Source organism: Falco naumanni, chromosome 11, assembly GCF_017639655.2.
Source record: "Falco naumanni isolate bFalNau1 chromosome 11, bFalNau1.pat, whole genome shotgun sequence".
Classification (NCBI taxonomy): Eukaryota; Metazoa; Chordata; class Aves; order Falconiformes; family Falconidae; genus Falco; species Falco naumanni.
In genome coordinates, this window is record NC_054064.1 from 15,284,812 (window position 1) to 15,312,414 (window position 27,603).

The window sequence follows — 27,603 nt, forward strand, 5'->3', positions numbered from 1 at the left end:
GCTGGGAAGTATTACACAAAGCACCGGAACGATAGTATTAGGAATATTGACCAGAATTCCAGCACAATTCCAACTTGAGTTTCCTTTTCTAGAATATATGCAATAGAAAGCTAGCCAGCTGGATGGAAGTCTTGCTTTGGAAAGAAGGCCAAAAAAATTACTTACTTTGGTTAGAAGGCAATAGAACTGCTGCCTACAAATGTGTCAGTCAAGTAAACATCAGAAAGAGTCAAGAGCTAAAGAACTACACCATCGTAAGATATATGGATATTAATTAATTGATGCTGGAAATCAGAACGCACTTAGATATGTGAGAAACAAGTGTGAAGACTTCCTTTTTTCCCCCCACTTCTGGCTATAAAACATGCAAGTCAGTGTAGTGTGTTCAACCTCTGATCTCCCTGTTAAAAGAACAGTTCAATAGCTGCCTGTATTTCCAAGAAACACACAAATTGTAACTAGTAGAAAAATACTTACCATTATTAGGGTTCAAATTCATGGACTGAGGGCTTACACCAAAGAGGATTAAAAAAACCAATGATTTCTGAACAAGACTACTTTTATTTACACATTAAAAAAGTAGAAGCAATAAATGGGAGGGGAATCAACAGGAAGCACTTATGTACGTTAAATCCTCTAAAAGCCTCCTCTTCGTAAGAAAGCTGACGAGTGTAATTTCCAGAGGGAAGAGAATAAAGAAGTCCTCAACTATCACTCAGCTGTAACTACAGAATACAATTCTGAATTTGTGCCAGGAAAATCATTTACTCCTAATCTGATTCCTTGCATAAAAATATTGCATTCATTTATGACCAAATTGAGCACAGAAAGTTTTCCTAAGGGAATGCCTAAATCATAATCAAGAATTCAAGTTCTTAACTCTGTTTGCCTAAACCAAGCCAACTTACTCTAGATTAACAACACAGAATCAAATGGACTTTTATTTATACAAGTCAAGATCATCCACACTCCGCATCTGGATTTGAAAAGCCAAACCAGGTATGGCATTTAAGTACCTTTTCAATGCTATTAGGAAAGTCGGCAAACTCAAGGTCTCTGACTGACCAAACTTACAAACATACTTTTTCAAGAATAAGGTCATTCTCCATAATTCCATTAAAGGAATAGATGGGAAAAGGATAAATCCGTACATCAGAAACTGTTTCCATCACTCCCTTACATCTTTTTCTAACACCTAAACTTTTTCGTTCTAATTTGAATGTTTCTACCTTCCACTTCAGAGCTATCTTTAGCTAAATCTAAAATTCAAGACATTCTCTTAGTTAAAAATAGTATGCCTTAGAGGCAGGTCATCCCTTAACTTTTCTCCCCTTTCCCTTTCACCTTCCCCCTGCCCCCCCCAGAAAAAAAAAGAAAAAAACCTGGACTGAGCTTTTTAAAAAGTTCTTGCACTGTGGAACACTTTTTAAGTCTTTTCCAACTTACTGCAGCAGACAAAACAACAAAAACCTAATGACAATGGAACCGGTCAAAATTCAGCTAGCAGTATAACCGACAATGTTTGAAGGGGTCGAATCCATGCAATAGCACGGACTTTATTCTGGTCTGCTGCACAGAAGGACAAATTTTGATGGCACACAGAAAAGTGACACTTCCAAAATACACACTGAACTAGGATCTGAAGTCCATCCTTAGCCTAAACCAGGCTCTACCCTGCACCATTTTGGAAAACACAGCAAGACTGGGCTTCCAGGTAGCCAGACTTCCCCTGTTCAAAATTACACAATTTGGTATGTTGTCCTCAAAGTGACACACAGCCAAAGTTTATTAAAAAGTACTTGTTTTTCACATGAGGCTCACTACACAACAGTCCTCCCTAGTTCTCTAGTTAAATCTCTAAAAAAAACCCTAGAAGAAAACGTTGCAAAGTGTGGCAGGCTTAATGTATTATAAACCACACATTACAAGCAAACTTGAGAAGAATAAAGAACTGCAGTAATGTTGAAACTAGATTTCCAATGCCTTTTATACTTAAGCTTTCTAAATAGTTGGAATTCATTACAAGTTTCAAAAATCACATAAGAAATATTAAAAATGAGAACTACAAAAGTGAAAATAAAGTTTTTAAACTAAAACTTTTCCTGAAACTGGTAAGAAACCTCTGGTTTTGTTACATCACCAGAAAAGCATATATCACAAATGCTCAGATCAGTACTTACAGAGCTCTTTTGACTTTTGTGTGGTTTTCAACATATAATTTGTCATACTAACTTTTCCACAACATAATTTGCAAAAATTATATATATACACATATTTTTTAAACTAAAGTTTCTATTCGTATTAGGCTTTCAGTAATCCCAATGTTACTAATAAAAGTATCATTGATCAGTATATAATCACTCAGATTTATGTATTTGCAAAGAAATGTTCCTCTAGTAATTATTATTACCTGAATAAACTGTTTTTCCATCTATTAGCATTGCTATCTAATATTTGCATTTTACACAGTTCTTCAGCTTTTGCTGCAGTAGGTTTAAAGAACAGATTTAAAAGAGGTATTTTGTTGTACAATATATACCTTTTTCTAAAGATCAGTTAACAGCTTTAACTTGTGTATACAAGTACCTCACACAATTTTAAACTATCTTACACTAAGCATCTACTAAACTATTTCTTAAACTTTTTTTACTTACTGTAAAAAAAGTTATGACAATAGCTGTGCTACAATGTTGAGGTGAAAAAGCAGATATTGAAATATATTAAAATAATATACACAAAAAGATACAGAAGTATGCAGTAAAGAATGTATGACAATCAGAAAAATGGTGGGTGGGAGGGAAAGGCTGGGAGGTCTGGCAACAAGCACTCTCAATGCTATGTAAATATCCAAAGGAAAGTTTTCAGCAGTAGGGCGAGCAACCATGACAAAAGCTGTTGGTTACTTTTTGGCAGAAGCATACTTTGTACAATAAAAGCTGAACCGGTAACATACATAAAAAATGACGCCCACCTTCTTAAAAGTAAAGTTTACCCCTAAACATTTAACACTGGATTTTAAGAAGACAGAAAAAAATCAACACAGTATCAGTTGTTGAAAGCCAAGAAACATGTACTGTTTCTACTTCTGATTATCCAGCCGGCATAGCTTAACACTAATTTACTATTTCAATAATGGCAGTAATAAAGCGTGTGTGTGTCCCATACTAAATACGCATGCACATACACAAATGAATTTTTCAAAGTATTTGTGGAGCAAATGAGATTTAGTTTTTAGAACAATTATTGAGAGTTTCTGGCACTGTAAAAACCTTTCTCCACAACTTTAGTCTCTGGTTTGCCCTTTTAAATGGTACTTTTAAAATACCTCTTCAGCTGGAGACACGCCATTAAACTGCACTTGGAAACAGAAACCCACAAAATTTAAAAACATGGTAACACATTGCTCAGAGCCACTGAAAGGTGAATCAACTACTTTTAAAACAAGTTTGACTCTCTAACAAACTGTATCAGCATAATCAGTATCCACAAAAATTAAAAGGAAAGTCAAGAAAAGCAAGGTACTAAAAGAATAACACTGTCTTGCGGGAAAGATGGAGTCTATAGAGACAAATGAGCAACCTGAATCCTATACAGCAGGAGAAAGAATTGCAGAAAACAGCGTGGGGACTAGGAGATGTCGGAGGGGGAAACCTCACAAGCCGGCTAACAACTGCTGCTGAGGAACAGCTATTAAACCAGATGCCTACTGGCAAGTAGCTATTTCATCAGGTAGGTTGGCTTTCACCAGACTTGCAAAGCCTGATCCAATTTAAATCTCTTGCCACTAATACTTTTAACAACTATAAAGATGCACTGAAGAGCATAATGCTACAGTATCTACATTGGGGGTGAGGTGCGGAGATCACTGTGAGAACAGCATGACTAAACCACAGTGTTAGTGTATTAGCTCATTTACTAATCAAGTTACAGGCTTAAATATAATAGCTTAAAAAAAAATAATCAGAAATCAAACCCTGAATACCTGTTACGTTCAATTCAGACTACCAAAAAAATCCCTGTTGTGTAACAACCACTGCACTGATTTAAGACCCCTTTGGCTCTCCACCACGAAGAAAAAACCAGTTTCCGTGTGAATCAGTTGCCTATTTCTAAACAAAATTTCACCTCTACTCTGGCGTTCAAACCATGGTTCTCCCATCTAAATAGGATACTACAGTCTAAACACAACTGATACACGTAAGTCACATCCACATTGCACAGAGATACTTCCAATTTAGTATAAATCAAGTTGTTGAAATTGAATGCTTAAGACTTGACAAAGACTGTAAATGTCCATTACCTAAACAATTTGAGTCCCTGGTATTTTTAAGTTAGAAACTCCTATTTTATTCAACTCAGAAATAGAAACCTATAAGCAATAGAATGAAGTACAAAGTAGACAATGCATACTATAAGTCCATGGCATTCAATTGTTCAAGCTATGAAGATCCAGTGCTCCCAAGTAGTTTTTGCAGAAAAACTGCTCTTAAAGTTCAGCGTAACTCCTAGCAAATAGTCAATAACTTACTTCTTGCTGATAACTACTTTTTAAAACATTTTAGTAAGATTTCATCCTAGAGGAATTTTTTTCTGCATGTAAAAATTTTTTTTTCAATAAATACATAAATACAACCTAACATGTTCTGAGGCCAAAAATACATCATTTACCTTGAAAATACATGAAGCCTTTATTTTTTATGTGTAATTTTCCTTTACAATAACCTTCTCCCATATTCACACAATCTCCTAATACAGAGATATAACTATGTGGCTATGGCAAAGCTTTCGCATAAAATAAAAACCTGCTTTCATCATTATTTCCTGGAAAGAAGGGGGAAAACATTAAGAATTCATCACAAGATGCTGATTATAAAACCCTCTATATCTGCAGTAGCGAAATAATTGATAAATAAATGTCCTTTCTGCAGGAGTCAATCTCTTGGTTTCACAGCTGTCAGCACACGCCAACAACTAACCACAGAAAAAAAAAAAAAAGGTAAATACTTCAGCTTTCCTAGAATACTTCATCCTCCAGTAAAATCAGTTTATACATTAAAGACAAGAAGCTTGCTTAACAGTATTATTCATTGTTGTTGCTAATGTAGAATGTACTTTTTGTTTCACATTAGCTCAATACATGAAATTTAACGTTACCAACAAGTGGAACATAGGATACACGTCCACAAAGGAAATAAATACATGACCAAGAAAAAAAACAAGTTTAAAATTGTGGATTATGACCAGACAGAAAAATTAAATATTGCAGTGGTTACTGAACACAATCATCTGCATAGAACAACTGGCTAAGGAAACTGCAGACAACCACAAACTGGGAGGGTGTAACAGAGATCACTGTGGTTTTGTTTCAGAGGTTCTTTCCTTAAATATATATACCTGGCCCGGTGTCACAGAAAGAATGTAGGAAGAGGAGATCTTTGGTCTGATCCAGTGACAAACTTTTCCACAAGTGCCAACTGGTTCCCAAAACAAGAAAAATAAGACCTTTATTGTAGTACAAACATCTTCAAAAATTCAACGTAAAGATAAAAACTGGAATTTAAAATGCTGAAAGAACAAAAAAGGATATACTACACTCAAAAATAAAGACATGAAGTTCTCTGAAGTCTGCATTTGCTAACCCTGAAATGAAAAATTACATGTTTAGTGTTAATTATGCTTGTCTGGTTGGTGGGGGTTTTCTGTGGTTGTTTTGGGGCTGGGGAAAGAAGTGTGCTTTGGAAGACTTCACACTTCAAAGTACTTTACCATTATCCTTGACTTGCAAGGCCACTACTGCATTGTGGAAGTCCTACCACTTTAACTAAAGCATTGACCAGTAGTAATAGCTAGATTTTTACTATGGACATGGGCCATATCCAAAGGAAAATCTTGACCAATCAATAATAAAACTATCTTGCAGTACAAAGAATATCGCCTATCAGGAATCTGAACTTGTAAAATGACCAAGTAAGCATGGTCAAGCAATTAAAAAATTAACTATACAGCTTTTAACTGGCACATCTGCACACAGGGTGCACCTCTGTTTCAAAACCCACTGAGCACTGAGGAAGCTTTTCAGTAACTATGATAACACACTTAAAATACGTAACAGTGGCTGTTCAATGTTGCACAGTTTAAAACTAATGCACTTCCATTTGGCCCTTAAAACACATAGAAATATTACAGCTGGAGTGAAATGCAACTGAAGGAGAACAAAACCAAATTACCATGGCATAGTGATGAAGACAGAAATTACCTAAATTAGTAACAATAGCCACATTTTATTTCTCCCATCCTGAGGGGGGTCTTGAGGTGTTTCATTTTGGGTTGTTTGATTTTGTGCTTGGTTTTTGGGAGGTTTTTTAAGTTTCTTAATTTAAAAAAAGATATATTGTTCAGGCATTTACAGCATCAAAATTTAGTTCATCCACATGCACATGTCCATGCATATCCGTAGAAAAATGTAAATTATGTTCTATTATTAAATTATTACACTTTCCAATCACTTGTGCTGTACTTCTTCAAATCTTTCCAATTACTATTAATTGTAATCAATTTGCAAACTTCAGAAGTAAATTACCTGTGTTTAGGCATCATTAATGTTAACTAATAACTAATTTTACTTAATGTGCCATCAAAAGTATTACATCTATGTTTATTCCCCAAGTTAAATGCAGCACTTGAAATATTATTAGCTTGTATGCCTCAGTGCTAAGTATTCCTTTAATACAATGAATTACCTACCAAAGTCACTGCTAACATTCCCTGCTAATGAAGTAAAAACAAGATCAAGATTAATAGCATCGTTTAAAGCTCCAGGCATTTGGTAAGCTCAGCTGCAAAATGATTTTTGAGATGTTTTTAGTGATTGAACTTAAACACACAATTGTGAATAATGAAATTGGTAGCAGCAATAGTAAAAAAACCTGCCAATTCTTCTGCCTCAATACCTTGTCTTTGACAAGCCAATTTTCATAAAACTCCCATAAACAACTTCCGCTTTTTATCCACATCCCTTAAAAATGTTTATTACAGTTTACGGCATGAGCACCTTCATACATATAACTGTTCCTGAAACTTCCATTAAGCAGTCCTCTACCCGAAAAAAGCCTCACAAGAAGTTTGGCATAAAAGTAACCCATCACAGAGGAAACATCCTTTCTAGTTGTTAAAGAAAAGGGACTTTTTCTTAGATTTAAAAGCTGCAGGATAAGCAACTGCAGTTACACATTCACTGAACATACAACACCAAAGTGTGAAAGTTTTACATGTATAATCATTTACGATGTGCGTAACTCATGTCTTTAAAAACTTCCAGAGTCAAAAACCTTTTTAAAATTTTTCTTCAGAATCCTGTTACCAAACCATGATTTAGTCTACCTAAACCACCTTTCTGGTCATTCCTTGATATGCATCAACAACAACAAAAAAAATGAATTCACAGATCTTTATGAGAGGGTTATGCTCTCCAAAGAGATTTGAACCAATCAAGATTATGACAGACAGTAAGAATCTACTTCGACAACATTTTCAGAAAAGCTTAAGAGTAGTAGTAATTCAAGCAAAAGGCCTGTGGTTTTGACAATATAACTTCAACATATCTATGTCAGCTGGTGCTAAAAAGCTCAGAAACTTTTAACATCTAAAGTAAAAAAAAAAAAAAAAAAAGAAAACTTCCTAGAAAAGTGTAGATACTTGCTGAGCTGGAACCTTAGAAGCTATCCTCCCTTGCAACAAATTCTGGTCTAGTAGAAGGGATTCTTCCCTCAGTGTTTACAGAATGATGTCCTGCCATATGGCTCAAACAAGTAATTTGGGAGAAAAAAATCTTTCTTAACTGAAACGAAATTGCACAATAAGGACAGTAATGAAATCCATAACAGAAGACACAAGGGTTCAGAATTAAGTGGTAAAAGAACTCACACAGAAGTCATCCTCAATTATCCAAGTCTAATTTTAAGGCTGTTCTTCTACAAAAGACACACAAGTACTTAAGACAGTAACTTGACTTGTAGTGAATGTTAATACAACATAGTGCCAATTTCCTTTCATCTTCACAGTCCGGAAGATGGATACTAATGACAAAGCTGTTTAGAAAATGCTAATTTTAAGCAATGTCCTTTGGACAACAGTCCAACATGCCACATTTACCTCAATTCTGTACTGTTTATCAAATTATAAGCAGTTCAAACAATCAACAGGAATGCAAACCAAACATTTGTCTGTTTCTTTCACAAAGACAACAGGGAGGGATTCATGTGTAAGATTTCCTACAGGGCACAGAAAGCATGCATCTTTCATGACTTTCTCTGTATAAGAAAGAGAATTATAGCAAGAGCATTCATAAAAGCATTAAAGTACTACAGTATTCTAACCGAATGGCAGCTGAATACCAAAAAAAACCCTAATGGAACTTATACCGTGATAAAAAGGTACGACGGTCTTTTTTGAAAACCTCTTCTCCAGTCTCACCCCTGAAGACACAGCCCCCAGCTCTGCGAAAAACACACACTTCTGTGAAAAAGCCATTTTTTGGACAACTTAGGCAATCTGGCTTAGGTTAGTAGCTCTATACCAAAGATTTAGAATGAAATCAGGATGTGATTCCCAAGTTTTTGCTCTAAGTTTAGGCCTACTAGGGCACTGCTAGTGACAACTGTTTTTTCTGATTGTGTATACTTGTACCAGTAAGGCTCAGAGTATTACAAAGACAAACTCTTTCTTCTATTCATCTAGCTATCCGTTTGGAAAAATATCATGGCATCAGATGTTGAGAATATCACGGTCAAAGTAAGAACAGGTTTCTACATACTCCAGAAAACAATGACCAGGTCTCATAAAATCATGGCATATCCAAACTGCAAGAATGAAAGTGCAAGAAAAAGTGTAAGTTTTAAGATTTACAGAGTAGGCTGATTTCTTTGCATCTCCTTTATAAATAACTTAATGACTACAGATTCTCTTAAGCTCTACAAAATCTAAGGAAGATCCACCACTACCAGGCCTTGCCTACAGAAAAAAAAAAAACCTCTGTTCACAAGTTTTAAATTCTTCTACTAACAACAGAACTGAAGCAAAAGGAGGACATAAATTGGGATATAAAGATTACTTGAATTCATCTGGCTTCAGGAGATGAGTACAGAAAAATTAGCATACAGGTTTCCATTTCAGATCTGATTACTTCTGTAGTCTACAATCTGAACCTGTAAACTCTGCAAGTCTGGAAAAAGTACTTTGAGGCTTATGATAAACAAGACAGCTATGGGAAGATATATTCAGAAATAACACTGAACTGTGGATTTAGCACTTGGGGGCGGGGGGGTATTCTGTTTACCAAAGGCGGGCAGAAAAGAAATTTGAACACAAACCCCAGAAACTGCTTGAAAACAAACAAAAAACCCCAAACCAACTACCCCCTTTCCACTGACTTGTACAGAGAATGGCTTGAAGTATAATACTGCATTGAAATTGAGGGGGGTTTGTGTGTTTGAGATTATTTTTCCACCAACCTCCTTTATATATTACACAATAAATATGAAAACTTTTATAACAGGCAACTGATAATACAGGAACCAGGCCAGTACTCAGACCACTGTTGCTTATTAATAAGGTTGCTCGTGCAAAATCATTTATGGTTCTGGATGTCCAGAGACATATCAAGAGGTCTTACTTGTACAAAATGTAAAGAATTCATTCATTTGAAAACTCTCTCACAAATGCTTTCTTTGTTAACAAGCAAGGAAAAAAACACCACAGAATCCAAACCCTGAATCACCTAAAAACAGGGGAAACAAAAACCAAGGTGGGGAAGAGAATCTGTATTTGTTAATTACATCAAACTCTCAAGTCCACATAACAGTATCAAAGCACTCTTTTCCATTTTAATAACTTTTCTAAGAGAAAAGAATTCCTAAAGTTTGAGGCTTCTTAGACAAGCTTCTCCAGGTTTTTTTAATTTTGAAAGCTCAGAATTAGAGTAATTCATATTTCAATGTTTTTCCCTTTAGGTTTTATTTTTTTTTTCTTTGATAAATTCACTTGCATTTCATTTTCCTGAACTAAAAGTTTCTCTGAAAATACATAGAAAATTTGTTAATATCCAGGACTTTGTCCTGGTAACAGTGCTCTCCCTCCCACTCCCACTATCCAAATCCAAACCCCCACACGACTAACCCAAACTCATTTTCATTCTAGTTTCTCATTTAAGTGCTGAAACACTAATATCCTGGACTGCAGAAGACATCAAGAAAATGAAAACATGAAGAAGGACCTCTTGCAGAGCCAGAAGGAAGTAAGAAAAGCAAGGAACATAAATAAATGGTCCGGGATTCTAAAACAGCTATGAATGCACTACACTGCGTTTTTGATCTACTCCAAAGAAGTGTCATCTTTTCACCTTTGGTTATAGAGCTGCCAATGGAAGCAGTTTTCTCTTCTGCCACCATACTCCCCCACCCCACACTGCACTGAATCTAGCAACTACGCAACCACATGACTGAACAGTAAGCTGCAACAAGGGAAAACCACACTTTTTGGCAGCACAGTTTAATGCTGGATTAACTCACTCTGCAAGTGCAGAAGCACTCCAACACAGAGAGTGGAACTGAAACATGTGGAGTTGGGTGGTTTTGTGCTGAGGATGTAGGATGAGTAAGCACAGAACTACCCATTCAGGCAACAGCTGTCACCACAGCACCCTGAATTCCCATCTTTTACTACTAGATTTACAGGAAAGCATCTGCTATTAATATCAGTGACTATACTGCTCAGCACATAAATACGAAAAAATTGATCAGGCACATTAAAGCAGTGAACCAGGCAACAATTTGGAAAGCTCAGCAACACTCTGATGCCACGAAACAACTCCATTAAATCTCTAAGAAAAGAAAAAAAGAAAAAATGCATGGGGAAAAACACACGCACAAAAACGGGGGGGGGGGGGGGGGGGGGGGGGGGGGGGTGTGGAAAAAGAGAAAAAGGAAAACCTCTGAAGCGAGCCCTCCAAGGGAACTCAACTTATGTTCAACACACAGAATAGAAGGCTTTTTCATATGCTACAATTCATGAAAAGCCTTTCTATCTAGCATCACCAGAAATCACTAAAGAACAACCAAGCTCACTTTGCACTGACATTCTAAGATTCTACCGCCGTGATCCCCAACTGAAGTAGCAAAGTGAAGTTTCCTGCTTTAGCACTCTAAACCAGAACAGAGCAAAACTGTTTTCCTGAATCTGTACTATATTATGAAACTGGCACAGTGTTCTTTCCTGTAATGCCCAGACTCACAGATGTCTATGTGTGAAAAAGCTGATGTCATACAGTTGTTAAGCTGTTTACCTTTGCTTGGTAGTTGTGACTCCTTACTTTGAAGGCAGCTATGCAAGACAAGTGTAATTTTTCATCCCATCACCCACCAACAATTCAGTGTACAGACATCTGAAAAGGTGCCTCTTGTTTTATGGGTTTATTCTTCTCAGATACCCAAGGTTTGCGAGTATACAGAAGGTCACTACAGTCTAATGCATGCCAACAGTTTACCCCTCTACAGCACAAGTGTAGTTCTCCCCTTGTAAACAGGAAATGAGTCCAAGTATAAATGATAGATTTCTCCTTTGAAAGGGCATCACTTACCAGTAACTACCATGCTGCTCATGTTAGAGTTCGGGCTATTGAGTACACTGCCTGAAAGAAGTTCGTCAGATCCTCTCTAAAAAGAAAGAGACAGTAAGAGATTTTTTTTTCTCTATTTTGTGATTTTTATAGATGATATTAAAAATGTCAGTTTGACAGGGAAAACCTTTAGAACTTAAGCAAGCATAACCAAACCTATTCAGATTTGGCAGACTTCCTCTTTTCAGATAAGTGCAACAACTTGAAATTTAAGTGGTATATTTACATTTTGATCTTTGAAATGAGAGCAGTTTAAGCACAGTTGTTTCACCCACCACTGAAAGGAAGCCACCTCCAGACACAATGAGAACGGCTGGACAATAATTTTGTCCAGCATTTTAAATTAAAATATTATTTAGTCTATTTCAATAACATTTAATTAACTTATTGTTCTAATATTTAATATACATTAATATTAATTTATTGTATCTAGCTGAAAACGCATGGGAAATCTATACAAACAGAAATACAGAGTTTAGCTCAATTCTAACACCCCTATTTAATAAAAAAGAAAGAAGACTTGTCCTCATAGGAAACGATCAGTTTTCATTTTGGGGACATCCATTTGTCCTGCAAGACCATTTAGGGCTGGGAACTACATCTTCATTGTAATTCTTAAAACATGACAAATACCAATTAAATGATAATTTAATTTAATAAAATAAACTTTTTGAAAATTACTCAAAAGTGGACTGCAAAAATCAGAGGAGGGTTTATATTGAAATGTACAAGAATCTTTTCATCTCAAATTATTTGCAAGATGGGCATTTGACATAGCTGAAGAAGTTTTTGCTTCTTTTCACACCTTTTTTGTCTTCACCCTTTTTTCTTTTATCCCACAACCCTCCATCCCTCACGACTTCATCTCTCAAAAAGCCTCCAAAATATTTAGGTGACCTTTCATTAAAAAAAAAAAAAAAAGCCTTAAAAGAGAATAAACTGACATCCTTTGAAGATTATATTTAATTTCATATTGGTTCTTTACCCACTTCAAAAGTATTTCCCCAGTACTCTTAACACTAATCCAGATCACTGTCAAAATGGAAACAAAGAAAGAAAACAGTTACTACCCATCTTTATAAAAAGAAATGTTTTTTATTTCTGTTGTGGAAACTACAATAGAATCTCAAGAATAATTAGTGAATATGTTATACAGGGCACCTCAATACTGCCTATTAAATTAACCTGTGGATATCACCCTTCTAGGCAGCACAAACCTTAAACCATTTTATCATAGTGCACTGTATGTTTGTCCATACACAGAACCATATGTTAAAGTTTAATCCACACCTGAAATCTAGAAGCCCTTAAAAATACTACATACGTGTATGCACACATAGAGCCACTGAAGTTTACTTAGTTTTCAACATCATCTCTGAAGAATCTTATGCAGTTTACTGAACACTCTTAAGCTCCTAAGACTACATAGCAATCAATGAAGCCACGCCTATCAAATCAACAGCAGATACTCTTTAAGACTGAGTAATGTCTAATACCAAGACTGAGGAGGACCATATCTTGTCCTTTTCAATGCAAGGACAGATCTCTAAACAGATAACACTAATGAAGAATTTAGCCAGACAAAACTGAGAAACAAGTTACAGAAGCTATGGAAACTGTTACTCAAACTACATTGCTTTCTACTCCAAATACACTACACTAATCCAGGCACTCAGTAGAAGTTAAAAAATAAACATTCCATCTTAATGTTCTATTTTTCTAACATAATAGTTACAAGGGTAGAATACTGCAAATTTCGAGATTACTAGCAGTATTGGCTTACTCAGTGATAACTGCAGTTATTTCTGCTTACAGCTATCCAGCCAGCCTTCCTCGGAAGCCTTATCTGTAGGCTGGACAGCTCAACTGAAGAGGCAGAAATAGCAGCAGAGGCTCAGTCAATTCACAGGCAGGCATATTAAGATAATTCAGCAGCAATTTTTTTTTTCCTTAATATGCCAGGCTTTAATTTGCAACAGTACAGCAGTTGCTACATAAACAGCTGAAGCATCCCCAGTACCAAATGAATGTTCTTCCCAAAACCTGCACAAACTTTACAATTCTGAAATATCTCAAATTTGAGTTGTCTTCAGCCTTCAAAAAGTTACTTACATCAGCAGCTGCTGCCTACCAGAACAAAAGAGTGATTACATAAACTTCTGGTTCCTAGCAAATCAGGCTTTCAAAAAGCTGTTAATTTCTTAATCCACAGCAGAAAAATCCAAAAGGAGCACAAATTACTCAATACAGTGGATATTCAGTTACTGTATTTGTGTTTCATGAACAGATAAAAAGAGTTTTCTCTTAATTTTGAAACATCATTTTGCATTTCACGAATACATTCAGAGTCAATCACAAGATTTTGTCATTACACTTGAATAAGTTTTAATGGTTTTGCTTCAGAAGAACAAGAAAATGTGAATTCCTTATGCTGGTATGTATCATAAATTCTACATTTGTTTTATTCTCATAAATCAGTGTTTACAAGTCTGATTCACAGATGTACAGGTTCATATGTGGAACATTCTTCCAGTTCACAAACACGTAGCAAACGTCTGCTCACACACTCCCATTCATATTTGCCAAGCTTTTGGTAAAAGACAAAAGATACCTCTTACTGTGTGAGTAATCACCTTATTAGATACACATGGTTATTTTTCCTTATTAGTTCTTAAGTAGCCCAGACACCTCTGCACTCCATTCAGTATGCAACTTTTAAATCAGCTACACAGTAAAAGATTGGACACTGGTTAAATTACAAAAGCAGTGACTGCCTGGTAATTGTCATTTGCTTCAAAAGACTTATCTTAAAGAAAGCAGTAGTCTAGTAAAGCAATTTAATATAAGCATTTCAAGTAAGTCAATGTGTACTCTTAGGCTGGCACTATTACTTGACAGGAGCACCTCCTGAACAGAAAAATACTTATCTTACTTACATTTATTCAGCAGAGATAAGACTTAATTCAATTTGTGGTTTGGGGTGCTTGGCTTTTTTTTCTATGTGCATCTTCTTTTAGAGGGTGCTAAGCCAAAAAGAACTGGCATCTTGCTCCGGGGAAAACTCTTCATCACTCTGCTATCTCACACACAAATTTCAGAATTATAACCCATTTCCTAAGCATCTTGAACATTCACGAGTCTTTTTCTCAAGCATGCCAGTTCTGCTAGTCAAATCATGCAATGCAAAGAAACCTTTAAACTAGTTCAGGTAAATTCCGTCAAGTGTTTTAGAGATAAGGAAACTAAACTCAGATCTTTGAAGAACATAGCAAATCAGATTAAATGAAGAATGGAATATCCAAGAGCAATGTTAACTTTTTTCCCATCTGTGCAAACTGCTGTGTTCTAAAGAATCAAAGCAAGTTTGAGATTGTATAACAAGACTGAAGATCACAAACACATACATCACAGAAACATCCAAACCTAAGTTAAAATAACAAATGAATAAAAAAGCACCACAATGATTTTATTTTGTCATAGACTGCAAAGGAAAGTTCCTATAATAGCAACATGGTAGAGACTAATTGAATATCCATTTTAGCATGAGGGAAGGAGATTATAAAGGACAAAAGTAGTACAAACTGCTATTATACTATTAATAGGTCATCTTCTGACAGCTAGTCCTCAACAGCACAAATTTTCAATGCCATATTTCTATCCTACCAATGTCAAGAACATTAATCTATATTAATCTTCCATAAAAGCTAAACCACTAACTATTCAGATCAGTGATATCTAGAACACTTCTTCATGAAACCAGCATCTGCCAAAATACTATTACTCAAAATAAATAAGGGAGCTGCCAAACTAACTTCTTGCAATGAGTGAACCTTTATGTGCTCTAAAGTCAATACTGTCCTTTCAATGAAGGCCATGTTATCACACCCTTGCCCCCACAAGAGCACTTCCCTCTGTCATGTGAAAACAGCACATTAATGTATGGTTTCAGCCAACAGAATTACGTAAAACCAACATGTAGGATCACTTTCAGAAAAAGTTGAAAAATATCCCAACTCAGACTTTGAATATGTATTTCAGAGAAACTTAGAAACTGTGTAAACAAAAATTATTTTATATAGTTTTATTATTATATACACTATAAATTGAAGGTACCACTCTATTACAGTTACTTTTTCTAAGTGAATACAGTTATTGCATATACTCTCTTCTGCAACTTACAAAATCAATTACACAAAGAGGAAGCCGCTACCTTAGCAAATTAATCTCCTAGCTCCTTGCTTTAACAGTCATAGCTAACTCAGAAGCCCTCATGTAGCAGGATTTCTGATTTTTTCCCCCGTAACAGACTACTACAAAGCTTCATGCTATCACAGGTTATATTAAGTAACTATGTAATTTCAGAAGTCATTACAGTCACACTATGCTTCCAGGCTAATCAAAAATATGCTATTTAAAAGTCTTTGCCAACTATTTCCCTCACATTCCAGACGGGTTTAAATATTTCAAACACCCCTCCAGATTTTATTATATCTGTGGTAAAAAAAAACAACAAACAAAACCACCCAAAGAGTAACAACTTTGGCCTGAGAGTTACCAACGAGGTTTAGTCTTTTAAGCATCAGAGTACTTTTTGACCACTGTTTATGAAAGAGAAACATCATCGGCTCTTTTCGCAGTAATGCAGGGCTATGAAGACTGACCAGAAGTTACAGCTGAACCTAACGTAACAAACTGAGTGTATTACAGAAGGCTATCAAGTGACAAAACTGCACTTTGTTGAAAAGTCAACAGAATCACCTAAATAATTTCTTAAATTCCCACTAGAAGAGATATAGAGCACACAAATGTATGAAAAAAACACATTTTCTGATAAATCACCTCATTTGCGGTATTCAAATTCTGTGATGTTATGGAGCTCTCCCAGGTACAGGATGCTCTTGCCCCACCCCACCCCCACTTCCTTCTCTCCCCTCCTCCACCCCAGATGAAAGAAAGAACTTTGACTGTGGTAAGTGTGCAGTGGAGCTATTCTCAGCCTACAGGCATGACATTCCCAAGGGGTATGACAAACCAGGAGACAGATCTCATGCTTTAAAGAAATCTAACAGCATCGTAGAACACTTCATTTCTAACAACATCTGGGAACAATTTAAAGGAAAAAGTCAGAAACCTGGCTGTATGGGAGAGGAATAAAAGCATATGAGAATTCCAAGCCAGACATTAAACATTTCCTTCTAAAAGATACACATTTGTAAGCACACTGGTTCAATATTCAATGTCTGAATTAACTTTGGGGACTGGATGCTGGAAACAACAGAACACCACACTTTAAATGCCCAAACACAGCATTATAAACTGTGTTCAGTTTACATGCAATGGATCAGAATTTCATGAATGCTTCATTTTTAACAATATGCATTTTTAATGAAAACACTGCATAAATTACAGGCTCAAATACTCTATATGTCAAGAAGAAACACCTGATCTGCATTATGTTCTTTGACTCCACACAATACTGTCAAAACATAATCCAAATTGCCTAATGAACAGCTAGCTGCACCTCTCACGTAAGATCACAGAAGACTCATTCAGGACAGGACAAGCCAAATCCAGATATACGATCCAAAAGAAATTCCACAAGGGTTCACAGGTATTTTATAATGCATACAATTTAAACTATATGCTTGTTATCACTTCATCATAACCTTAGGTAACAAGCAGTACATCTACTTGATTATTTTTTTTAAAGACTACACTAACTATCGGCATGAAATCTTACCAAATAAGGCCATGAACTCAGTGGACGTTTAATAACTCACAATACCACTTGCTTTCAATTCAGTATGAAGTTAACTGGATACAATATGATCACCTTTCCATATTTATTCTCAGTATTCTCTTTCTTCTCCCCACTTCAATTTCTTTTCGTGCTGTCCTCAACCAAACGTATATTGTTTATATATCATAACAACTGATTTCACCATTTTTATACTCTTATTTTTTCAGTAAGAAAGGATCTAGGAGAAAATTAAGCTTTTATTCTTTTTTCTTGCAACTATATACATAGTATATGCCACGTACCTAATTTTTAACAAAAAAAAAACCCCACAGATTTCGTAGAAATTGAGAGCATAATCAAGGGAACCTGAAAAGTCTTTAAAACTGAAAGGAGACAAGTTTCAATTCCTCTGAAAAGCCTCCAGGTTCTCAAAGTACAATGCAGAAAACAGCCAAATTTCTCAAAGCACCTGAAGATCAAGATGGATTATTAAACCAGAGATGAGTAAAGAATCAAAACTCCACTTAAACTATGCCACCCAGCCTCATTTGGAAACCTTCAGACTGAGACTGCAGGCAAGAGTCCAGGCCAATACCAGCTGACACTTCAAACATCCAAGAGGAAGCACGCTAACTAAGTGTTTTATTCCAGCATTTCAAACTTACTGTTCCACTCTTACCAGGAAAGAAACTGTTACTCTTAAGCAGCTGCACCTAACCGGCAGTAAATTAGAACAGGTGAGAACAACTGGCTAGAGCTACTATTTGGATGTGTTCTTAGCTTTCTGGTTTGGGAACCACGGCACCTGGATCTAAAAATTTGGCCCTTCAGTGGCAGTTTCTAAATCTCAAAATAAGAGCCACAAGGAAGGTATTTTCTACTTGATTCTCTGCTATTTTGCAATAAGAAGTTAAAAGTGCTAGTGCTATTCTGTCTATAGCTCAATACTCATGTTGCATATCCATAGGAAAATTGATGTTATGAAAAGCTAAAAATGGCAGCATGGTACTTGCGGCTATAAAAAAAACCCAAACACCCAAATCAAACATCACAGTCCCATCAACAGCTTGTGAAACTACAGCCTCATTTGAGCCAACCATCACCAAAAGCAACAGTCCTAACTTCTTCCTATTCTGTCCTCCCCAAATCTATACTGCTACAAGCATTTATGCAACCACATGCTTCGGCACAAATCTGACTAAAAAGATGCAACTCACTGTTGTGTCAGCTTAGCTTTATCCTGGTTAAAGTTCCCAAGAGAGGTCTGTGAAGTGGCTACCCAAACACTTGTTGCACAAGTATTACAGTGACAGAGAAATCTGGAACACAGCTCAATTTGTTCATGAAAACATGGCCCAAAGCTCCAAGAAATAGGAAAGGCGTTTTCATGCTGGTACTGCTGGCTCCTGTTTTTCAGGTGGTGCAACTGATCTCACTTCTCTTCCTATAATCCCCTCAATTAAGATGCAACTATAGGTGTTACAAATGAAAAATAGGTGATTTCCAATTAGTGACAGACATCAAAACATATCAAATAGGTAAGCCTTCCTTACATTGATGCATACTTGCTACAGAGCTCAAACTGATTTTGGGTTGTTTTTCCTTTCCCTTCATTTTCAGCTCTCCTTATTTTTCCACATACATTAGTGGCAGAATGAGCATCAAGGAGAAAAAAAAACAAAGTTACAAAAGGAAAAAAAGAATTGGAGTAGATTGTTCCAGGAATAAATATGGAAGTCATTTCAAACAGGGTCAATTTACAGAAGTTACTATTAAAAAGGGAGCAGATGTCTGTCATTGTAATAAGTTATTTTTTATCACCAAGGGCGTTCTCCATACCTCTCTCCTGAAAAGAAATCCAGATGCCAGTTCTAGACTTCTGAACATGGTCACACTTCATTCTTACTTCACTGCTAGAATGTTCTGCACATTTTTTGCTGTCTACTGTTGCTACAAATGAGTATTACTGAACACAAAGTTGACTTAAAAACATTATCATGGCCAACGCAGAACTGAAACAGTTCCTCCAATTCACAAACCCATTTTTCTCATATCGCTGTCCTTAGCAGTCTGTCTAATCTACTAGCAATCTGCTGGTAGTTATATTAGCCATGAAAATATAGCTCAAAAATATCATTCTAATATTTTAAATACAATGAAACACACCATCACATGGCATAAAAAACTTACTCATACAAATGCCAACACTCCTTCCCTTTTATTTAGGTATCTAGAATGATGACAGTGAAGGCAAAATGTATTTCAGAAAAAGAAGAAACTGAAAGGAAAATTTTTTATTTAAATACATCTTCTCATTTCTTAAGTTAATTTTAAACTTATCTTCTGACAACTTTCTAGAATTTCTGACTGACTTTTCTACACATTTTCATTACACAGTGTAGAGTTCAAATAAAAAGTCACAATATATCTAGAATACTTGATTCCACCACAAGGAAACTGTCAGTTATTAGTAGCAAAAAAGGTCAGTGTTCTATAATTTTGTAAGATAAGATTATCCATCAGAACTGGAGTTACAAAAATAAAAAAAAGAGCAGACAGTGCTTCAAGAGTACTTACAGACACTGCTATTTTGTGCTCTTCCTTTTCTCCAGCAGCTCACATCTCTTCTGGTTTTAGCTACTGCCCTTCCCCCATTCTATTATATTCCCTCATGTTAAATCTCAGCAACCAGGAAGAAGGGGTACTTTGTGACACATTACTGTTTGGAAAACTATTACGAAGTACCAGGACAGTGCTTCTTAGCATCTTCTATCCAACCCTAACATAACCAACTAAATACACACCAAGAAATTCCCTCTTTTCTTAAGCATACTGCAAAGGCCGATGCCCTGACCTTCGGGGGAAAAGGCCATTCCCACATCTTTAAACATTACAGAACTATGGTTACAGGATTATATGAGTTTTCCTTCCCAGAGGGTAATTGGTGGTTTCCACACTTGGCAGCTGAAGCTCAGTTTTGGCCACTGTAGCCCAAAGCAGTGTCAACAACATCACAAATGCTATTTACCAAATACTCTATCCATGAAGGAATGACTGCTTCTCTTCTCCCATCAGGCAGAAGTACACCTCCGCCATTCTGAAATGTGCAATGCACGTACACAACACGAGTCACTTAATTGTTCAGGCCTCATTTACTGCACAGCTATGCATGCCATCCAGGAGAAAGATGATACATCAGACTGAAGTGGCACGCACTAACATACAGTAAAAGAGAACTATCATCTTCAGTATGATCCAACAGTTCTCTTAAGTTATTCCCTGCACCTGTGTGAATGTATATTCTTTACATCAATTTTATACCCCTATAAAGATTCCTTTAACAGAGAAAAGATACATTATATACTTCATACATTCACTTCAACAGTTTAAAGAGGCTCTATCACTCCAAATGCCAGATCAGTTTACTTACATAGATTAAAGCAGTGTAACTGCAAAGAGAACACAAGACAGCGATTCAAACTACAGTTACTTGCTTCTGATACTCAAACCTATATAGCCAGTGAGCAAAGAGAACTCTCTAGAAGCCAATGACTAGGCCACTTCATCATTAGTGACTAAGGACCTCATGTAATAAATCCAGACCAACTGAGATGTGCCTTTTTAAAACAAAAAAGCAAAAAATTTATATAATACGGTTATTTTTGGAACTTTGCATGAATAAATTATAAATCTAAAATTTATACAATTTCTTTAAAAAACAGAAAATTTAAAAAATCGAAGTATGTAATATGGTATCATTCCTGTAATCCTTAGCTCTGTTCTATTCAAAAATACTTTATATAAACTTCTTGTATACAACAGGAATTCTAAAAGTAACACCAAACAAAAAGCTAAAGCTCATTCTTTTTGTATTATTTTGTAAATTGTAACATAAGGGGTGAACTATGTGCAGAGTGACATTTCCTTGCCTTCATGAATTCTAGGTAAGCAAAACAAGACATTACAGACCAAATCAAGTATGAATTATTTCATATGTATTTACAAGATGACTAGGTTTTGACATATTCTAATGCTTTTAGAAATTAAAGCACACTGCTCCTCTGACAGATTTGAGCTGGGAAGCGTGCTCCTACTCCGTATTTTGAGTTGCACAAATTTACTCTACATAAACCAAGTTTTCAGATAGTATGTGTCATTTCTTCAGCCTTCATTTTCAGTTTTGTGTTTTTCTCTGCTTTTGGTACTATCTGGTGGCTCGACAAGTAAATAAAATCAAGACTGAACATTCAACAGTTTGAAAGAACAATAATGTTTTAAATCAAATCAAAGTGTACAGCACAAATGAAAGGTAATAGCTTCAAATTTAGCAGCCTCATTACTAGGTAACTCTGAGACTATAAAACTGTTAATAAAACATTATAAGCAAGTATTCCTTTTACTTTAAACTTGCCTTGCCCACATGCAGTCCCCATAGCTTAAAAGCCCTTTTTTGATTCAAAGACAATTCCCAGACAACAGCAGTTAACATCTACCATTACTCTTTTACCAATGGGTTTAAAAATACAATTAACATGTTCACTTTTCTGTTCAAGAGAGAAACCAGCCAGACAATAATTAACGTTAATTTTCAAGTTTGTATTGACATGACTGATGATGATAAAATAAAAGCACATTTTAGAAACAGAAGGGTCAAATGTCAGGAACCCAGTCATATATCCTAATCACCTTCTCCAAGTATCGTTGAATATATCACAAATATGCTGTATAACTGATCAGCATATATACAGTAGGTGCAAAATCTCAAGAAAGCATCAGGTCAAACAAATACCCTGGATAAGTTGATTTCACACAAGTAAATCCCTGCCCACCTCCAACAGTTATTCAGTCACAATACAGGTAGGGTCAGAAGAGCATTAAAACTGCTGATGCAACTCCTTGGACTCAAAACTTCCTCACTACACATTCCCAAAGAACTCCAAAGAAAAGACTGCAGCCATGGAAAGGCCAGATGAATGTTCCCAGTCCTTTCTCTATCACCTATAGGTAAAGCATTCCTCAACTTTAAAACATGAGGTCATCAAGAGCAATGAACAGTCACCAGAGAACATAAAGGTCAAATGTTTCATGTAGCCTTCCACAAAACATGACAGAAGCCAGCATTAGACTGCTACCCAAACTGTGTATCTCAATTGGCGAGCAAATAAATTTTCCATTCTTATTAGTACTCTTGAGATAATTACAAAAGCTCCAATATACAATCCAGTTTACTCCCATATTTAACAGCTTTCTTCAGAAAACTATCATGCTTTTTATTTATTCCCATTACTTCCATGCATGAATTGTTTCTGTTTAAAAAACAGAGATTAAGTCCAGTTTCACAAGGCAAAGAGCACACCTTTTTGACACTTCTGTGCCTTTCCTTGTATTTATTGTAATCACTACCTCCGATACACCTGTCTTACCTTCTTTCTTGCATTCATAACATAAGTTCTACAATGAACAGAAAGAAGTAGTTATATCATCTGAAGTGTCTTTATTTCATCACCTGGCTAGTCTCTGAAAATATAGTTCCAAAATTGCATGACACGCTTACAACATTTTTCATGAATGCTCAAATTCTCGTAAGATTTTAAGTCACTCATAGTTAAGAAAGAAAGGGATACCGAATCTATTTACTTCTCCTGAAGTGAGAACGCCAGAATTTAAGGTTCAAGCAATACATGGTCTACCTGGAATTGCTTCGTCACCAGACATGATTGAGGGTGACTTATAAATTGTTTTGCCTCAAAGTTACTCACATCAGGCAGTTTACTTCTGAAAGACTTGAACTTCCTTAGGTATTCTTCCAAACTATTAAATACATTCCTAAAGTTTTAATCAATTAATATTTTGTCCTTCCAGGCAACAGAGAAACAATCATGCCAGTTCATATTTCTGATTGGGATTAGCTCCCACAGAAGTACTTTAATAACTACAGTTCCTCTTGATTCTGAGTGATTTTAGCTTGTCTCCAATACTGTACAAACATGTGGAGCCAGATGGGTCCAGAATCTATATAACTGATGTCTAACAGTTCCTTCTAGAAGTCAGCTTTCTCAGAAACACAATACAGGTACACCTGACAGAATAGCTGCTTTATCTGTAGGCTAGTCGTATTATGTAAGAACTAGTCCAAATCCAGCAGGACCAATCTGAGCCAAAGAGCTTTACTAGACAAAACCTGGCTTACGAGGCAGTTAACATAGATCAGCTTCAGGTGAAAAGGTAGCTACACAGTCCCTAGACAAACGTGAAGACTTAACTGTGTGCACTAGAAAACTTCCACATTTCTACCACTAAAAAAGAATTGCTTGCATGCATTCATATATAAATTTTATCAGGTATACGAAACTCTGAAACATTCATTAACATAACCTGAAGTTCTTTTGTCCCATATATCTTTGCATTCTCATTATTTCTCAGTCTGCTTCTATGAAGTACTGATCTAATTCCTGCAATAGATTTGACTACAAAAGTGAAATAAATAGTAAATTAACAACTCTATGGAAGCTCTTTCCTTGTTATAACAAACATGATAAATTTGTAACTGAACTTGAGAAATAAAAAGTAAAGCAAAGCAAACACCCTCTTCTCTGTCTACATAAATTCTACCTCCCATAATTTTTGCACCCTATTACAGTCACTTCTTTTTTAACTTCAGAGGTAACTGTTTTGAAAAAAAGAGGGGTGGGGGGCACGGAAGGAAGAAGAAAATGTGTTTTACAGTCAACATGCAACAAGAAGAAAGGTGTTATTTTGAAAAAATATGCAAAATTAAGCTTTAAAGTAAGAAGTTGGCACCACTACATTAATCTAGAACCACTGTTTACAGTTCAGTGCCTAGAAGTGTCTTTTCTGTAGAGCCTGCAATTTACCTCTAGAGATTTTGGTTAATAAAGCATATACTGCTGACTAAATATCAGCTGACAATGACTAGTTAAAAATCTTACAACCTGCAATTACTGATGCTCAAAGTAGTTCATCTTTTATCAACAACGTGCCCCCTTATTTGCTAAGTGTACATCCTACCTTCACACCAACAGCAACATCAGTGACAACGCTGCAAAAGAAGAAAAAAACAAGAGCAAAAGTCAACCAATTTATCCTCATAAAACCAACTTTTCCATGTATTGCAATGCCAAAATAATGAGGAATCGAAATAGCTAACAACTTCCCCAATCAACAAAATACATTCAAAGAACACAGCAGGACACAGAGGAGTACAAAAGAAACCTACAAAAGCCACTGAGCTCCCCCAGTTTATAGGCTTCCCCAAAAGAGTCTGAAGTTTCAAGCAAACATTACTCTAAAGCAGCACTGCCAGGAAATGTATTTAGGAAACTGGGGGTTTTGGACTACATGACATCATAGGGTGAAAATAAAAAACAATCTGAAGTAAGTACAGAACTTTTCTCACAACCTCCTAGTAACCAGACAGCTAGTTCAGCTGCAGAGCCCACCCTACAGACCTTCTTGGAGCAGAAAGCAATGAACTCATTTTTGAAATTAGCTTGAAAAAAAGAACACATTGGCTAGTACACCCATATAAAATTTAATCAGGTACACCTATACAAAAGTCTGCAACAGGTATGTCAAGGTACATCTTTTTCTTAGAGACTGTGATATCATGACGCCATGTGTAACACAATCCCGAAAGAAGCATAAGTCCACACCAAAAAAAAAAATGAAAGCAAAATGTGAGTATGTGACAGCATTCCACAACGTAATACTCATTAATGACAAGACTTCTCAAACAAGGTTTGTAACTTCTAACGTTATAATCACAACTGACCATAAAAACCCTTTAAAACTCTCACAGCTGAAAGGTTATATGCTTAAAGCATTCCGAAGAGATTGCTGCTCTGCTTGAAGCAGAGGTAAAAACTTCACAGGAAATCTGGAAGCTGAAAGATGTTGTATTTACACTGACCAAGGCTACAACCACCACCCTCGTTTTTCAGACCCAACAAAAGGAAGGCCTTGTGGATAGTGGCTGCCCACCCAGCTCCGGGCCAGGACCGAGGGCCCTCGCCGTCCCCTGTGGCCGACTCCTTCAAAACCTTCCCTTCTTTGGCCTTCATTGCCAGTCTCCAGCATACACAATGGCATCTTTCTACCTGGGGGGGGGGGGGGGGGGGGAGTCAGAGGGCTTATTAGGCAGTTTCTGAAAACAAAAGAGCTCGACATCTGGCTCCTGCTGGTATTGCTCCTCCCCTCCAGCCAGCTCCAAAACAAGCCCGAGCCCTACAGAGCGCCCCTCCTCGCCCCACGGCTAGGACGGGTCTGGGGGGGGGGGGGGGGGGGGGATGGGGCAAAGGCGGGGGAGAAGGAGAGAGCAAGAGGATCTGGAGGGGACGGACAAGGGTAGATCGCGCTCCCTCTTTACAGCGAGACCCGGCGCCTCGGGCACTACATTAAGTAGGCAGGGGGCAGCCCAAAGCCCTCGGCAATTTAAACGGAAGACCCTACCGAGGGGCCCTCGTTACGGACAGCCTGAGCCCCCTCTCCCCCTCCACCCCGCAGCGGGCCTCAGCCTTCAGCTGTCCCGCGGCTGAAGTCCCCCTTCCCCACCGCCGCCGGGGCAGCGGCCGCTCCCCACACCCTCGGAGACGCCCGCCCGCCGACAGCCAGCCGCGGCGGGGAGCGAGCCCCCGGCACCGGGACAGGTCCCACCGCCGGCCGGCGGCACAACGCGGCAATGCCTTCGCCCCCTCCACCCGGTCGTTACTCACCCGTCCATCGCCGAGCAGGACAAAGCGCGGACAAACGGGATAGACAGCCGCGCAGGCAACGCGTACGGGGAGGCGATGAGAAAATGGCGGCCCGGCCTGCACGAAAACCGCCGAACGTTGCCGAGCGCCGGACTCCGCTCCGCGTCCCCCGCCGCCACCGAGCATGCGCCAGCCGCGCGGGCATGCGCCCTCGGCGCCGCTGAAGTTTGTGCCATCAGCCGCCCGGGCCGAGCCGGCGCGTGAGGCGGCGCGAGCCTGCCCCGCCTGGGGCGGGAAGCGGGGCGCGAGCGCGGGCTCCTCGCGCGCCACCCCCTCCCCGGGATCCGCCGCGTGCCGGGAGGGGGCTCCCGCCCCGCCTGCCCCAGCGTGCTGCTCTGCTGCGCTTTGGGGGGCGAGGGAGAGAGCTCGCCTCAGGGGGGTGGGCTGCTGGCGCTGCCCGGGGAGAGCGGCCGAGGCCGCTGGGTACGGCGGCGGTAGGCCCGCTCCGGGGGCTCCTCAGACCATCGGCAGCCTCTGCCGCCCCGCCCAGGGCCTCGACTGACCCGCTGGGCCGCAGTCGTTGTAGGGAGAGACTTTCTGCGCTTAGTTCCAGCACTTCCCAGCGCTGGGAGCCTGTCCCTTCCCGCCGGGGGGGACGTTCAGTGAGGCCGCGCCAGGCCCGAGCACCCGCACGGCACCCTGTCCCCTCGGGGGGCCAGCTGTGACAGGGAGCCCCATCCTCATCGTCCGGTGCCTTCGGCTACACGTTTATAAGGAAACAACCTGTTGACTACATAGCTGACTACTAACACTATTTCAAAAAATACCTAAAATGAATATACAAATTAAGTATTGCAGTGAGTTAAGCTGCTTCCTCATGTAAATTGGTGTAGCCGTGGTTCTCTGTAAACTACCAGTTCGGGATACAAACCGTTTGCTCTGGATGGCCATCAGGAAATACACTTTTTCTCCCATTATCTTTTGCCAGGTCTCCGCATTTCATCACAAATCTTAACAGTTTCTAGAAAGTGCTGTCCATGGGGCAAACCTGGATTACCTCAAAACAGAAAGTCAGGCAAAAAATCTTACATCTATGGAGGAAAATTTGAAAATGTGGTCCAAATATTGCTAAAAGATCCCAGACCCAGAAGGATATTAAAAAGTATTTGAAAATCTGTATTTTCTGTCTTTTGATCTGGCAATACTGGTTTCAAGAATATGTCAAAACAAGGAGGTAGCCCATTACTTGATTGCACTTTTAATTTTCTCAGGTTAGCACAAATCCCCTGGAGTCTGTCACTGAAACTATTGTGATGACGCCTGATAGAAAATTTAAGAGCCAAAAAACTCCATAACCAGAAAATTTTTATTATGCTTTACTACCTTTGTCTCCCTCCCCTCTTAACTGACCCCATGAGCAGCCCAGTAACTAACCTAACAGTTAAGAGTTAATGCAAACTCTCATTCTCTGTGACATTTTT

General features: G+C 37.9%; 1 protein-coding gene across 9 annotated transcripts in view; it reads right to left on the reverse strand.

Annotated features, from left to right (window-relative positions):
* Positions 1-26,330, reverse strand: part of PTBP2 (polypyrimidine tract binding protein 2) — a 52,886-nt gene extending 26,556 nt beyond the window's left edge. For 2 of the 9 annotated variants that reach the window (XM_040610097.1, XM_040610095.1), the window contains exons 1-3: positions 26,144-26,327; positions 24,441-24,471; positions 11,633-11,708 (exon numbers count right to left, since the gene is read on the reverse strand). In XM_040610097.1, coding sequence (XP_040466031.1) covers positions 11,633-11,708; positions 24,441-24,471; positions 26,144-26,151 — 115 coding nt within the window. In that variant the 5' untranslated portion in view covers positions 26,152-26,327. Of the gene's footprint in view, positions 1-11,632; positions 11,709-24,440; positions 24,472-26,143 lie in introns of all 9 variants that reach the window. The other 7 variants (XM_040610099.1, XM_040610098.1, XM_040610101.1 and 4 more) reach the window with 6 other exon arrangements.
* Positions 26,331-27,603: the final 1,273 nt, after the last annotated feature.